Below are 14,814 nucleotides of genomic sequence, written 5' to 3' on the forward strand. Positions count from 1 at the left end.
AACAGGATGGTGTTTCTTGCCTTGAATATTAAAACTTGGAACCAACATTTCCGTGGATGACTTCCATAACAAATAAATTTTCTTTCCACATGAAGTGCTCTTGCTTAATTTGCTGAAGTGCATTACAATAAATTAACACATAGCATTGGTAAAAATAATGTGTTTGTTAATACCTCTGAATATCAGTTGCTAGAGCAAGCCAAAAGATAATGTGGTCTATTTCCTTTGCACTGATTGTTGAGAGAGAGCAACTGTTATGATTTGCACTCTCTTGGTGATTGGGCACTGAGCAATGCACAGATGGTTAATTTTTTTTAATCAAAAGTCCCTGATGTTTCTTGATAGCTGGAAATCTCCCCCCACCTGTTGATTTTTTTTTGGGGGGGGGAAAGGGACACTCTTTGGCATAGCCTTCCCTAACTAGATGTTTTACACTATAACTCCCATCACCTCTGACTATTGGCCATACTATCCTAGGCTGATGGGAGTTGTAGTCGAAGGACAACGGACTGAGGAAGTCAGCTTTAGTGAGTGGTAGAGAAATACGTTTGGCTGTACTGCAATGCAGGCAGGAATGCACATGGTGAAGAGCAACAGAGACAAAGAAACGATATATTTTTGTAATATACATTGCCCAATGGACAAGAATAATTGTAATATAAAGTAACAAAATGTTCACATGTAATTAGTCAATTTTATTCCTACTAAATAACAAATTTAGTAGTCTACCAAATTCACAACTTTAGCAGTCCACAAAATTCACTGAAGTTGAAACGCCGTTGTGAAGGTTCAGCTGACAAGTCACTAAAACTTCCTGCAAAATCTTCATCAGGAGCAAAATTATAAATTATTATTATTATTATTATTATTATTTATTTATATAGCACCATCAATGTACATGGTGCTGTACAGAGTAAATGAACCTCAGCAATCTATGAGAGTCCTCCACTGATTCGTATGCTACTAATGAATGCAATAACAAATTCAAAAACAGTTTCCGAGGCCAGATAGCAGTATGAGGGGGGGGGGGGCTGTTTTCTCTAAGAAGGTTAACCTTTGAGCCAGAGCTTGTGGATTTCAGCCCCAGCAGTTTCCTTAACCACAGAAACTTTAAAATACAGCTTTCAGATTATGTTTTATGCTACTTGCATAGTTCGATATAGGCCATTCTCATTCTCATTCCAGTATTATTATGTAGTAAAGTAAAAAAAGAGAGTCAGTGCTGATCCATCTTGCTCTCCCTTCTAGATACTCCACTTTTTTCCGCAACAATTATTTTATAAGAGGAAGATTTGAATACTCTTAACATCTGCGTTTATGACATGTATGTCTAAGTTTGAGTCCCACTGCCATTCTTCTTTACAGTGTGATCTTCACATTTTCCTCATCTGTTCTTTTGACCTGAGTTTGCTTCTGAAGCACCCGCCCTTTGATGGTGCTGCCACCAAGCAGAACATGTTATTATGTGTTATGCCTGCCAGCCAAAGGACCTGTTACACAGAAAGGAGCATTGTGTTGGGATGGAGGAAGCTGAGATGGGATAATTGTCTTCATTGTAAGGTTCAGGCATACTGTTATAAATTGTGACAAGGTAGCTCCATGATGATTTGTTGGGAGAAAGTAATAGCACTGGATTCTGTGATATCCATTACTTGGGGAAATGTTGGCGGGTTTCTCCACTTCTAGGTGACTTTCTGTGTGTTGGACTTAAGATGAATACTGTTCCTAGTTCCGTTATGCTTTTTCAATTATTCACATACCCTGTGTATGCAGTTCTAAATGACAGCATCTTGATGTAGGCTTCTAAGCGAAAAATAGGTCATATTTAATAAAAGGCTTCTGTTAAGCAATGCATCTGCGGCAGGTTCTGTATTTTGCACACCAAATAGGCAAAGCTCCAGCAACACTGACTTGCTTGATTAAGATAGTGCTTGTAGAGTATCTGGGTGCCTTTACCAGCGTGGGGTCTGGCTATTTATTGGTCTTTATAGTGACTTCAAAGCATTTTCTTCCTGGTGTTTAGGTGTAGAGTAATGCTCTTCTCTAAGTGGCCACAGAACAGAATTGCTTGGATAGGAGATCTTCCATTTTACCATTTAATATACTTTAAGTAGAGCTGGAGATATTATTTCAGAGTTGCAAGGGCCAACTTGTCTGGGCCAATTGTGGGATCTAATGGCATCTCCTTTAGTGGAGGCTCTGCTTGGGTTGCTAGCCCTCTGCGAAGTAACACGGACCAGGGATAAGGCCTTTTCAGCAACGGTTACAGTCCTTTGGAATATCCTCCCTATGCAGGTTCACAGATTCTAGCCTTGTAAAATGTATAGAAAACAGAATTCCCTTTAGACAAGTCCTTGATCTTGTGTAGAGCTATAACTTTTAACTGCTTGTTCTATAAATTGATTTTGGAATTTGGTTTTATGTCTCCTCTGAATGTTTAAAACTGTCCTGATATTATTATGAAGGGTGAGGTACGATTCGGTTTGATCTGTGGGGCAGAATTGCATTGTGTGTGCCTTAAATCCTTTCAGATTTCTCACCATTTTTCATGGCAGTTCCATTGCATCACCTGGTAGCATCAACCCAGTTGTGTTGCAACACCTCATTGTATGGAGCACTGTCATTCTTTTATTAATTCTTGAGGTGTTCTTTCATAGTGGTAACGAGTGGCTTGATGTCAAAATCCTTTGACTTATGTGAACTGCAATGCTCATATGCAAGTTGGGTAGTGAGGATGATGATGATGATGATTTACATTTATATACCGCCCCATAGCCGAAGCTCTCTTGGTGGTTTAGCCATATCTGAGAGCACAGCTAAAATGGAATTGGCATATAAACTCCCTTCAGTTGTTTTCCTTATGGAGTAGGCATCAAGTCCCGTATGTATTGTACATGTGTGGTTCCAATTGTTACTCTCTCTCTCTTTTTTTTTTCCTTTTCTTTTTTTACAAAAACCAATTTTATTTGAACACATTTAGCATCCAAGGAATTACAAATTAGGGTCTGCCCAACACATACAAACAGTTTGGCTGCAATCCTATGCACACTTACCTGGGAGTGAGTCCCAGTGGAATTAGTAGGACGTGTGTTTTTCATTATTATTACATTTATTGTTACATTTATATCCCACCATTTTTCCTCTTGTAAGGAACCCTAGATGGCTGACGAAGTCTGCCTCCTTTCCATTTTATCCTCACAACAACAACCCTGTGAGGTAGGTGAGGCTGAGAGTCAGTGACTGGCCCAAAGTCACCCAGTGAGCTTTATGGCCAAGGGGGGATTAGAGCCTGGGCCCCCGAAGTCCCAATCCAGCACTCTAACCACTGCACCACACTGGCTTTCTGAGTAAGTTTGCATAGGATTGCACTTCACGTCAGAGTTCTGTATGCACCATCAGTGGTGGTGAGCTGGCTTCTTAAACCACCCAAAGTGTTGAGCACACCTTTCAAAATCAGCTGTGCTAAGTAGCAACAAACTGGGTGGATATATTAAAGATCTATTTTCTTCTCTTAATATGGGTATTGAGACTGCATGTGGACACAATGGCCACTTTTTGGGTGATCAGCTTAATAAATCAAGATATGAGCATGCACTTTTCAAGCATACGTAGCTTTCTGATATGAATAATCAAATCAGGAAGCCACTAAATAACCGTGGTTTCCTGTTTTGACTGAACTGAGAAACTACGGTTAGTAGTTTCAGAACAAGTTAAGCTATGAAACCATAGTTTGAGGTTGGTTTAATATCTTGGCTTGTTACAAAACTGATAACTATTGTTTCTTGGTTAAGATGAAACAGGAAAGAATGGTTAATGAGAGGGTTCCTAGTTTGATTGCTCACATCATGAAGGGGAAGCATATGCAAGCGAAAGGCTTGTTTAAGCAGGCAAAAGGCTTGTTCATATTGCGACTTATGAAGTCAAGATATAAAGTGGGCCATTGATTTGGAGTTTTCTTTCAGACTGTTGAGCCAAATATCAACTTTCAGTGAGGGTCTTAATATATAATGCCTACTTATTGGTTGCAAGTACACTTGTGTGTTTGGAAATGAAAATCTTTTCCTTAATTATTCGTGTCCAGTGATTGATTTTCTTAACTCCATTCTGCTTAAATCTATTATTTAAATCTTAGTTAAGAGCAGTTTTCATAGTGAAAACTTGTCCAAGAGCCCAAAAGTAAACCTTAGGGGAAATTGGAAATCTTAATTGTATTGAGTAATTTAATCTTCATATTGAAGCTTTATAAATGACTCAAGAGCTGCCCAGTGATTTTCTTGCCGCTTCAAAGTGGTTTCTGCGTCAGTAATGTTGGAAATGGCTCCCCTTAATCTGCAGTCTAGTAGATGTATTTAAAGCGTCTCTATTCTGAATCAGCGCTGCAAAGACAAACGGGGAGAGAGAGAGAGAGAGAGCCCTTGCAGCGATCTGTGTTTAAGAGTCATTTGACATTTGTGCTGAGTGTAAAGTCAGCTTCTAAAAATAAAATTACTGAAGTACGATTTAGGCTGCAAATATGAAATTGCAGAGCATCTATGTGAAATGCTTTCACTGCCATTATTTGCCTTTCACTGATGGGCTTTGTTCTTACCTTTGTCACAGTGATCACATGGAAAATATTTCTGGCTATTTAATGAAATATACAAACCTTGTCACAGGCTGGCAGTACCGGTAAGTCTGATTTCTTAACATTTCACTATTTCCTGATTAAACTTGATGAAATGAAGTTGTTTTAATCATCAAGTAGATAGTTGTCTTAGAATGCTAGAAATACAAGGGAGATGAATTGTTTATGTTCAATTTTAGAAATAGATAAGCAAACTACAGGTCAGGGCAGAAGTGTTGTAGATAATCTCTTACAGGCCTTGATTTCATGTGATGTAAATGTTTAACTTAACAAGCAGGTTTTTATGTATTTTACCTTTCAAGGGATAGAGCAGAGGAAAACACAGCTATGAAACACACTTGGAAAAACACATCACAGACAGTTAGTATTGGAAGCAAAGTGCAGATATGAGGCATGTTTTGATTTCAATCTTAATATTGCATATTTCATACATTATTGTGTTTACACAAGAGGATAAACTGTGTCTCTGTAAAAGATTGCAGCTCATATTCTGAGGCATGTCTTGGAGTGTATTTATAGTGCAATCCTATACTTGTCTACTCAGAAGTAAGTAGCAATGTTGTCAGTGGAGCTTACTCCTAGTTAAGTATGTATAGGATTGCAGCCTTAGTGTATCACTACAGCAGCTACCTTTGGTGAATGAATATTTTGGAGAATTTGAAAACAAAGCTTGAAATGTTTATTTTTCACAAGGGCCTTGGAAAAAGCCCAGTTTAGCTGCTGCTTACACACACACACACACACACACAGAGAGAGAGAGAGAGAGAGAGAGAGAGAGAGAGAGAGAGAGAGAGAGAGTCTTTCTCCCTACCTCAAAAGCTCAGTGATATACAGGTTTGACAAGAGACTCAGGGATGCCTTCTATCTAGTTTAATAGGCTCTTTGAAGTATACACTTAAACAGAAACGCCTCTTGTTTTCTTTGAAGTTAGCCATTTCACCTGCCCTTTCTCTCTCAATGCTTTAAGAATATTGGATTGTGTTTGCTGAGCCTTAGAGAACAGCATACCACACATATTTATAAATATTTTCCAACTATCGCATCTTCATTGTTGACTGCATCTTTATTGTCCAGTAAAGAATTGGTTCTAAATAGAGTGATAACTGCTCTGCTTTTAGTGGCACTACTGCTGATAGTGCAGTTGCAAAATTACTGTGTTTTTTTTTTAAAAAAATTAATGGAAACAGTGATATTTCCTTAGCACCGGTAATATTTGATTGTGTGCATGAGCTACAATAGTACCACAAAAGTTAGTTTACTTTATAAGTGGCGCTTTATTTGCCCAGCCCTGAACATCTAGGACAATTTAACATGTTTTAAAATACTTTATTGTGTATTTTCAGGGTAGCCATAATTGATACAGAAACAGTACCTAGAAATAAATACATTTCTTTGGGACCAAACCACACATGATGTGGGAGATCCATGTTTGGATTTCCCAACTTTTAAACATTATTATTTTAAAACATTCATGGGACTTTGAATTTGATCAGAAGATCAGTGCTAGGGGGAAGATGTTTAACCCTTCTCTGTACCCCATTGTCCTAGTCTAAATTGCCCCTCTCTGTATCTGTTATTAGGTCTGTAGGGGAGAAAATGTAAGGACAGATCTGATCATGGATCACCCACATCATGTGGTTCGGTAATTAATGAAGTAAGAAATGAAATCATGCTAAAATGTAAAATACATCTCAACCTTATTGGTTTCTGGAAGCTAGCTCGAATTAGGGGGATGGGGGAGGAACAGTACTTTTGGAAAGGTGGCTACTTCTGCATATTAAAGTTTCTTGTTGTTTGGTCACTTAAAAGCTTGACTTCTTCAGTCAGAAAGAGAAGCCAAGATAGTATTGCTGGCTTCTGAGTTCTTGTGAGCTACGTAGGATTGTCAAGTTTTTGTTTACTATAATTCTGGCACCTTATTGGTGAGTGCCTCTGTACAGAGTTCTATTCTAAGAGAAGAAAGGGCTCTCAACAAAGGACAAAGTGCTCCTGAGCATATGCACAATTTCTTTGTGACAGGAAAGCTTCCTTGCCTGTCCAGAGATTGTTCAGTTTGGGTTTCCTGTGCATTAGCTTGCCCCCTTGGGTGGCAGTGCACCCAGTGCCTGAGGGAGAGAACAGTCATTGAACTCACAGGAAGAAATCCTGGCTCTGCTGTGAGCTGGCTGACTTATCTGCATGGCAGGCAAGGACTGTTCTTGGCTTCGTGGAATATTTGAACAGTCATCTGACAGGAATTGCAATGCTAATTAAAACTCATAAGCTGGAACTGGTTCCATTATTTGCCACAAGCCAGTCCTGTGCATTCCAAACACTTCTGTAAGTGTGCCCATCTTTTAAGAGTCAAATGTTTAAACTTTTGTCTAAATTTAGTTTTAAGCCAGAACACAGCTCCACAATTTAATTTGACGATGATTGTTGGAACTTTATGCAAAATATAGTGAGGAAAAATTATTGCATCTTCAGCCTGCTAAACAGAGAGGGTTGAATTCAGACTTTAATGTAAAAATGAAAGAGAGCAATCTGGCTGGCAGAAGGGCAGGAGGCAACTTCTGCTGATTTCCTCTCCACTAAACCTGGAGGGACATCCAGCCCTCCAGAGCAGGGTTCCAGAGGGTGCAAGGGGCTGCAGGGGGAGGAGGGAATGGGCAGAAGTAACCTTGCCACCCATCACTTTACACTGGCAGGAGCGAAGTCTGGATCCAAGCCATATTATTTGGGTATTTTGGTTAGAAGCTTGCAAAAGCTTGGTGATGTTTGAAATTACATTTTCCTCACAACTACAGGTATTTTGTCTTAAACAATGAAGCTGGCCTCTTGGAGTATTTTGTGAATGAACAGTCCAGAAATCAGAAGCCAAGAGGTACCTTACAACTGGCTGGAGCTGTGATATCCCCTAGTGATGAAGATTCTCATACTTTTACGGTGAATGCCGCTAGTGGAGAGCAATATAAGCTGAGAGGTAGGACTTCCTTCATTCCTGGCCGGCAGTATGTTGTTTTCCCACCAGGGGGCAATCTTGTCTCTTCTTTGCCTCTCTTTGATTACGTAGCTAACTTTGTCTCAACTTTAGCTTGTTTTGTCTGAATTTGGGCAAGATGCATTTTGCAAATTAGAGTGCTGAAATTATATAGCACTTCCATAAACAAATAGAATGGACATTTTCAACAACTATTGAAAGAGATTATATTAGTCATTCCAGCTTGATAGTTATCAACATATACAGTTACTTATGCAATTTGGAGAGAGTGATGCCTTTTCATTGTCCTGGCCTTTGAAGGCACTATGAAATTCAGAAGGTCTTTCCCAAAACACATAGCAGAAAAATGTCATTACTGAGAAAGGATAAGTCTTGACCTTTTTACTGGGTTGACTAATACAGGGGGTTGGGCAAATGGTACAGTTCATAGAACAGTAAGAAAGCTTTCTGTGGAAATGCAGACTTTGGTTTGCTCAGAGTATATTCATAGGAAAATTGTAGTCAAGCACTCATTAATTTTTTTAAAAAAGTCTTCCTAAAGTCTTATTTCTATAGGTTCTCCAAGGAGTAATTTCTTTCAGAAACAGAATTGAGATTGGAAAGTTTATTTTGACTAAAACACTTTCCTGTGAGAATCTTGTAGTAATCAGATAGTAAGATTACTACACTGCTCCATTACTACTACATTGCTCCACTGAATCAATCTTATAATTTATGGTAGAGCTTAGGATATTCACATTTGTTCTGGACCAATCTGAATGGCAAAAAAGGTTGGGAGGGTTGAGGTTTGCCTACCTGTCAAGGTGCAGGAGATTGTGTAGCACAAGAGGCTAAAGGGGATAGTTTTAGGTTTTTCTCATTAAGGCTGTTCTGTCCATGTGTGCGCATGTGTGATCATCTATTTTCCTGATCTGCATAGAAATACAGTGTGATTTTATATTGCTTAAAAATGTCTCATTCTCTGAGACTTAATTATAGCGCTGATATCTACATACATACATACATACATACTACTTGGCCTCATTTTTTCCAGCTTTATTCACATGAATTTAATGCCAGAGCATACAGAGATATAGCTTGGCCTTTCCTAAGCAAGTGTGTGTTCTCTCTCTCTCTCTCTCTCTCTCTCTCTCTCTCTCTCTCTCTCTCTCCATTTTGGGAGAAGAAGGCTTTAGGGTGGATTCCTGCATTGAGCAGGGGGTTGAACTAGATGGCCTTGTAGGCCCCTTCCAACTCTGCTATTCTATGATTCTATGACAAAAGAGGTTGATCTGCTGGTGGAAAGTAGAAATGAACTAAGATAGATACCTAAGAGATGCCTACACCAGGTCACTCGCTTGCAGTCTATTTTTGTTGCAGTCTTCATCTCAGGCTTAATCCTTAGATGGTTGTTGATAGATGCGCCACTTCTTGGTTTCATCATGTGAAATCTAGTACCTTATTAAAGAGAGATTAGCTTTCTTTTTATAGTTGGTACTTTTGTTTGGACAAATAAATCATTATATATTGAGATATATGCTACTCAGCCACTGGATTGGAGTCAGCTTTTCATTTTGTCAAAGGTAGCAACCCCTTAACAGAGATTCCCTTAGAACGCTCCCCTTTGTGGAAACTGGGGGATGTGACTTCTGCTGACGTCCTTCTCCACCTGCAGGCTCTAGCGCCACTTCACCCACTATTTTCGAGAGTCTGGAGCAATTGGGGGAAGGGAGACATAGGGAGCTGCAAAAAAGGGGAGGAATCAACAAAAATTGCTGCTGCTTCCTTCCAACAGGGGAAATGCTCTGCTGGATCAGAAACCTTCAGCAAATGGAAGGTTGCCTTCTGTCCCCAGGAGGCAAATATTGAATCCTCATTGTCCCAAACCACCTCCCTTGGCATCAGAAACCTTTCCTTTATTAAGAGTAAAGCTAAGTTGCTCAGTCATTTTCACTCATTCTGCCACATCTTTCATTACTGGAGCCACCTAAGAAGCAAGATTTGCACATTAAACATACACTCCCCCCGCCCCATTCCCTTCTCATGGATATGAACTTGTACAGCCCTGGCTATTTTACACCCCGTGGAGATGTCTCTGGTTTTCTTACCTAGGTCCTTTGGCCTTTAAAAAATATGGATGCAAATGAAGATATTCAAAATAATGGATATTTTAAAATGTGTGTACATGCATATGTGTGTAGAGGAGCAGTATGAAGAACTTTACCCTATGTAATTTCTGAAAAGACTCATGTATAAGGCCTTAAGCTGCATAGCACCCATTTTTTTCACTCCTTTATTCAATTCAGCTTCGAGTGCAGAAGATGTTGTGTTTTCATTCAGTATTTGTTGCTGTGCTAAAGAAAGAACTGTCATTGTTCCTTCTTTTTCCATTGTGGGCTCTGGCACCACCTAAAAGCATACCACAGATAATCAGTGCTCTGTAGATGACAGAATCATTACAATAAGGGTAGAGTTGTGATATACCTAAGGACAAGATCCAGGTATCCAAAAACAGAGTTGTCATAGTTTGAGTCCATTCCAATTTTGCACACCTTCTTCTGCTTTGCTGGAAGTCACTTGAAATCAATACTTGTACGTTTGCCTTGCCTACCTGTGAATTGTCTTTGCTTTCTTTTCTTTTTAATCCAGCTACTGATGCCAAGGAGCGGCAGCATTGGGTGAGCAGGCTTCAGATATGTACCCAACACCATACTGAAGCAATTGGAAAGGTATTGTCTGAAACACATACTGTAAGTCAAGGATGAGGAATGTATGGCCCTCCAGATGTGGTTGGACTGCAGCTCCCAGTGGTCAGGAAGCCTGGGGGTTGCAGTTCAAAACATCTGGAGGGCACCAAGTTGGGTAATGTATGGGATCAGGCCATGAATCTGTGTACTCATAGATATGAAAAAGCAGATGAATTAGATTTGTAATGCATGTCACTTCTATTGGCCAACACCAACACCCAGCCCCGCCCCACTTGCTTCCAGAGCACAGTCATTAACAGTGGAGTGGGCAGAGCCAATAAATCTCCTCATACATTTAATGCTGGCTGTACATCTAGCTGTACAAAGGGGGCATTTGCCCCAGGTCCCAACAAGCATTTTGTGTATGTATGAGCATGTGACAGCCCTGCCCCCCACTCAAATTCCATTGCCCCAGGCCCCCATATTCCTCTGGGGGGCCCTGCCATTGTGCCATGTGGCAAAATGATAATTTATGTTATTGTTTCTATGTGTGTATATATAAGTGTTTGGTTCAGGTTTGGATTTGCTGTGGCCAATTCTTTTATTTACAGGAAATGGTAAGTGGGAGGGGGGAGTTAGAATGGTGAGTAATGTGAATGGTGTCGCCTGATTGGTTGGTTGATTTGAATGGCAAGAGAAGAGGGGGAGTGAGAGACAGTTAAGGGGTTTGGCAGTTAGAGTTAGTCAATCAGGGTTATCGAGTTAGTGACAGTAGGAGTGGGTGAGGTTTAGTAGAGGCTTGCTTAAGGATAGTATTAAGAAAGTGGGGTTATAGGATTTGGAGGTGGTTAGTATTCCATGGGAGGTTGAGGGAGGGAGGTGTATGTGGATAAAGTAGAATAATCTTAAAGTGTCTTTTAAAGTATTTTTCTATATGACTAAACTTTATTCTTATTATGTTTAACAACCACGTCCGCTCAGTCATATGCGTTACTTCAGGTGGACAATACACAGGCACACTCACACACAAAAGTCTGTTATTCCCTCATTCTTTTAGAAGATAAAGAAAAGGGTGGTGGCAGCGAAGGAAGGGTTAAACAGAGCCTGGTGACATCACACGCCAGCTTCCGCTCTTGATGGAGTGCTGGAGGTTGCTTCTGCTAGCACTATGTCAATGGCGTAAGCAGGGCGGCAGTATAAGGTAATGCTCAACGTCAGCATGCCCATCTTTCCTAAACCATATCACTGCAGCATGGCTAGTAGATCGGATTTCATAACTGGAAAAAGTGGCTCACTGCATTCTGTTTCAATTACTTGCAAACAAGCATTAGCCAGCCTTCAGAGGAAAATACAGGTTGCAACCTGCTACTAAACGTTTCCAAAATAATTGAAAAAATACTAAGGCTCTGTAGTATTTTTTTAAGTTTGATCTTTGGAAACTTTCTTGGGTGTGCTCTAAACCCCATCATTGTCAGTGGAGCTATTCTGGAGCCAGCCAAGTTTCACTGCAATGAAGGTAAACAAAGTAGAGAAGAGTGTGCGTTCTGTTTTATACAATGAAAGTTAGGGAGCAGCTCTGATGGATGCCAATGGTGGGGTCTGAAAAATATTTAGTGTTTAGTCAAGGCCTGAGTATATTTATAACTTAGCTAATGCTCAGGTTTTTCTCAATCCTTGATTGCATATTCTAATACTATAACTACATTCTTAATACCATGTGTAGGTTAGCAGGGTGGAGACTTAAGAATTAATTCTCAAGTATTTCCTAATATGTATGTTCCTTCACCAGAACAATCCTCCTCTGAAATCCCGCAGCTTCTCTCTTGCATCTCAAGGAAGTGGTTCTCCTGGTGTGCAGAGAAGGCCCAGCCAAAATGCAGCCTCCTTTTTTAATGTTGGCCATCACAGGTTGCCAACAGGGAAAAGAATTCCCATTCTTCAACCAGATCATTTAATTGATGTACGAGAGGTTAGTATAAATCAAAACTTTTGCTACTCTGCTTGGAAGACTGGTTTGCCTTTGGAAGTTTTGGAAGCCCCTGTACCATCTGAAAATCAATGCAATCATTTCTGTGGGAACCCATAGTGAAAGCTTCTAAATAATTAAAGGCACCCACGCTTACCCACTCCTTAGCATTCTGTGGTGGTTCCAGGCTTTTCTATTTAATCTGATTTGATGTAGCTAAGAAAATTTACTACACAGAACAAAGAAACTTCCTAGAGCTACAAACATAACAATATTGCCTCTTGTTTTGGGTTATATAGTGTGTAGGTTATCACTCTAGTTGCATGCTGGGATTGCAGCTTGAAAGTAGTATATGTGCTTCCCAGTGATGTTACTTTCTTGTGGTATACATAGATGTTGAGGAATTGAGAGCAATGTCTTGTATATGACTTGCCTAATAGTAAATTATCAACTTCTACAATATTAACAGCATTTAGGGCTTATTTAGAAGTTACTTTGCCCTTAAATTTCTACCCATGAAAAGATTAACAATGGCCACTGGGCTCATAGGCTTCCTCCTCAGTAGGCTGGCTTACATGATCACTGCAGCCCACTGTGGCTTGCTTATTTATTTAAACCACAGTGGGTTGTGGTGCGTGCTGGCAGGCATTTTGAATATTTGAAACATGGTGGGTGAGCACTGTGGCAGGCAGGCTAGAATATGGGTTGTGAGGGGTTTGTTAACCACACCACCAACCCACATTCGCTGGGTTTGTCTGGCACAATAAGCCACTGTGTCTGCCCATTGTAGCTTGAATATTCAAAATGGCCACCGGCACAACCCACCCACCCCACCCATCATGGCTTAAGCTGCAGTGATCATGTGAATCAGGTCGTTCCCTCCCTGCCTGCCCTCATGGGTAGAAAGTCAGTAACAAACCACTGGAGTAGTATTATACTAGTAACTCCTTCAATATTTTTTCCACCTTTGTCTAAACTTTTGGGTAGATAAACCCTTGAAAAGTAGCAACAATTTTTTATTTAGTTTTTAATTGTGCCATTCTCTTTCCCTGTGTTAATATCTTACTGTTTGCAATGATTTTGATCTATCGTAGTATTGGAAGAAAGGAAGATGTCACAGTGTACCTTTCTTCCTTTCCTTCTCCAAAGCCTATTATTAAGGATTTCTTTTTATCATTGGGGGGGGGGGGGGGAAATCTGACTTGCTTCAGGAACATGACAAAACTGTGTAGACCAACCCTCAGATGACCTGAATCTTTTTTACATCTTGTAGTATTGACTTACGCTAGATAGGTGTCGCTTTGCAGTATACCTTGAGTGACTCATTCAGTAATTAGGGCAGGCTATGGAAGAGCATTTATAGTGCTTACCTCAGTCCTTGTACATCAACTGTTAAGGCTACTGTGAGATAGCTGTAAAGTAAAACATACAGTTTACATAGGAACCTGGTGTGTACAGCTTGGGTTTGCAAGAGTTCTAGCATCCTTCAGGCAGTAATCCTTTTTCATTTTAGCTCTTAGTGAACAATGTGTAATGCTAAGACTGAGTGCAGGCATAATGTTTCCTGATTTCTTCTTAAGAGATAAGGTGTGCCCCAGACAGTCTCCCTCTCCCTTCTCCTCTTCCTCCTTGGGCTCACAGGCTCCTCCTCATTCTTCTCAAATTATGCCCCCCCCCCCCCAGCATAGTTTTACAGCACCAGCTATAGTTAGCATTATATCTGCATCCCATTGAAGACTAACCATAATTTGAAAGGATGGTTAAGAGCAGGTTCCAAACACTGGCTTTGAGCGAACTATGGTTAGTACTCCGTTTGGTGCAGATGTAACCCTTCAGTTAGGGCTGAAAGGGAGTTGAGAGTTTGAATGGGAGAGAAAACAAAGGAGGGAGGAAAAGAGCTTGCAAATCTGAAATTGATTTAGACTGATGGCCACCTTTCGAAGGTAGAAAGTTGGAATATTTTTTTTTTTTTTTTGGATTTCAGTTCTGATTCTCCCCCACCCGCTCCCCCAATTATAAAGTTTTTCTTCATAAATATGGTGGGTTGAACATAAGCTGAGGGGTTTTCTACATGTCCCCAGATTTCTTTGCCAGCAAGATCAGTTCCGTGTTGCATTAAGTGTAGCCCTAGAAAATAATTGATGTACCATATAAAAAGGGGTGGGGAAAGAAAAGAAGAATTTTATTTTGCTAAGATTATTACTCTTCTGAATGGATGATTTGGCACCTTTCTGGAACTGCCATCACACATTGAACAATATTCAGCTCGCCTTTCCTTTCCTATAGACTCGGATGAGCAGTTCCTTCCTATTACATTGTAGTATACAAGTGCTGTTCACTGGTGATTGCTAAGGAACAAGTTGTTTCGAAGAGCTCCCGTGCCTGCTGACCTGTGTAGTCTCAAAGCTACAAAATATAGCTTACTGAAAGCAGAATCTGCCACCCAAATGACTTGAGTCATGCATGCTGTAATGTAATAATTAATCCATTTTCATTAAACCTTTTGTTTAGTTTGGGTGCTTGAGGGGTTAAGATTATCACAAGTTTAGATAATCAACAAGGAATGCTCTTTCTTGTT

General features: G+C 40.1%; 1 protein-coding gene across 3 annotated transcripts in view; it reads left to right on the plus strand.

The window, feature by feature from the left end:
• Nucleotides 1-14,814, plus strand: part of OSBPL11 (oxysterol binding protein like 11) — a 53,043-nt gene that overhangs the window by 20,892 nt on the left and 17,337 nt on the right. For 2 of the 3 annotated variants that reach the window (XM_063116645.1, XM_063116644.1), the window contains exons 3-6: nucleotides 4,600-4,668; nucleotides 7,411-7,586; nucleotides 10,233-10,312; nucleotides 12,060-12,239. In XM_063116645.1, coding sequence (XP_062972715.1) covers nucleotides 4,600-4,668; nucleotides 7,411-7,586; nucleotides 10,233-10,312; nucleotides 12,060-12,239 — 505 coding nt within the window. Of the gene's footprint in view, nucleotides 1-3,252; nucleotides 3,348-4,599; nucleotides 4,669-7,410; nucleotides 7,587-10,232; nucleotides 10,313-12,059; nucleotides 12,240-14,814 lie in introns of those variants that run through there. The other variant, XM_063116646.1, reaches the window with a different exon arrangement.

The sequence above is a fragment of the Elgaria multicarinata genome, chromosome 2 (assembly GCF_023053635.1).
Source record: "Elgaria multicarinata webbii isolate HBS135686 ecotype San Diego chromosome 2, rElgMul1.1.pri, whole genome shotgun sequence".
NCBI classification, from domain to species: Eukaryota; Metazoa; Chordata; class Lepidosauria; order Squamata; family Anguidae; genus Elgaria; species Elgaria multicarinata.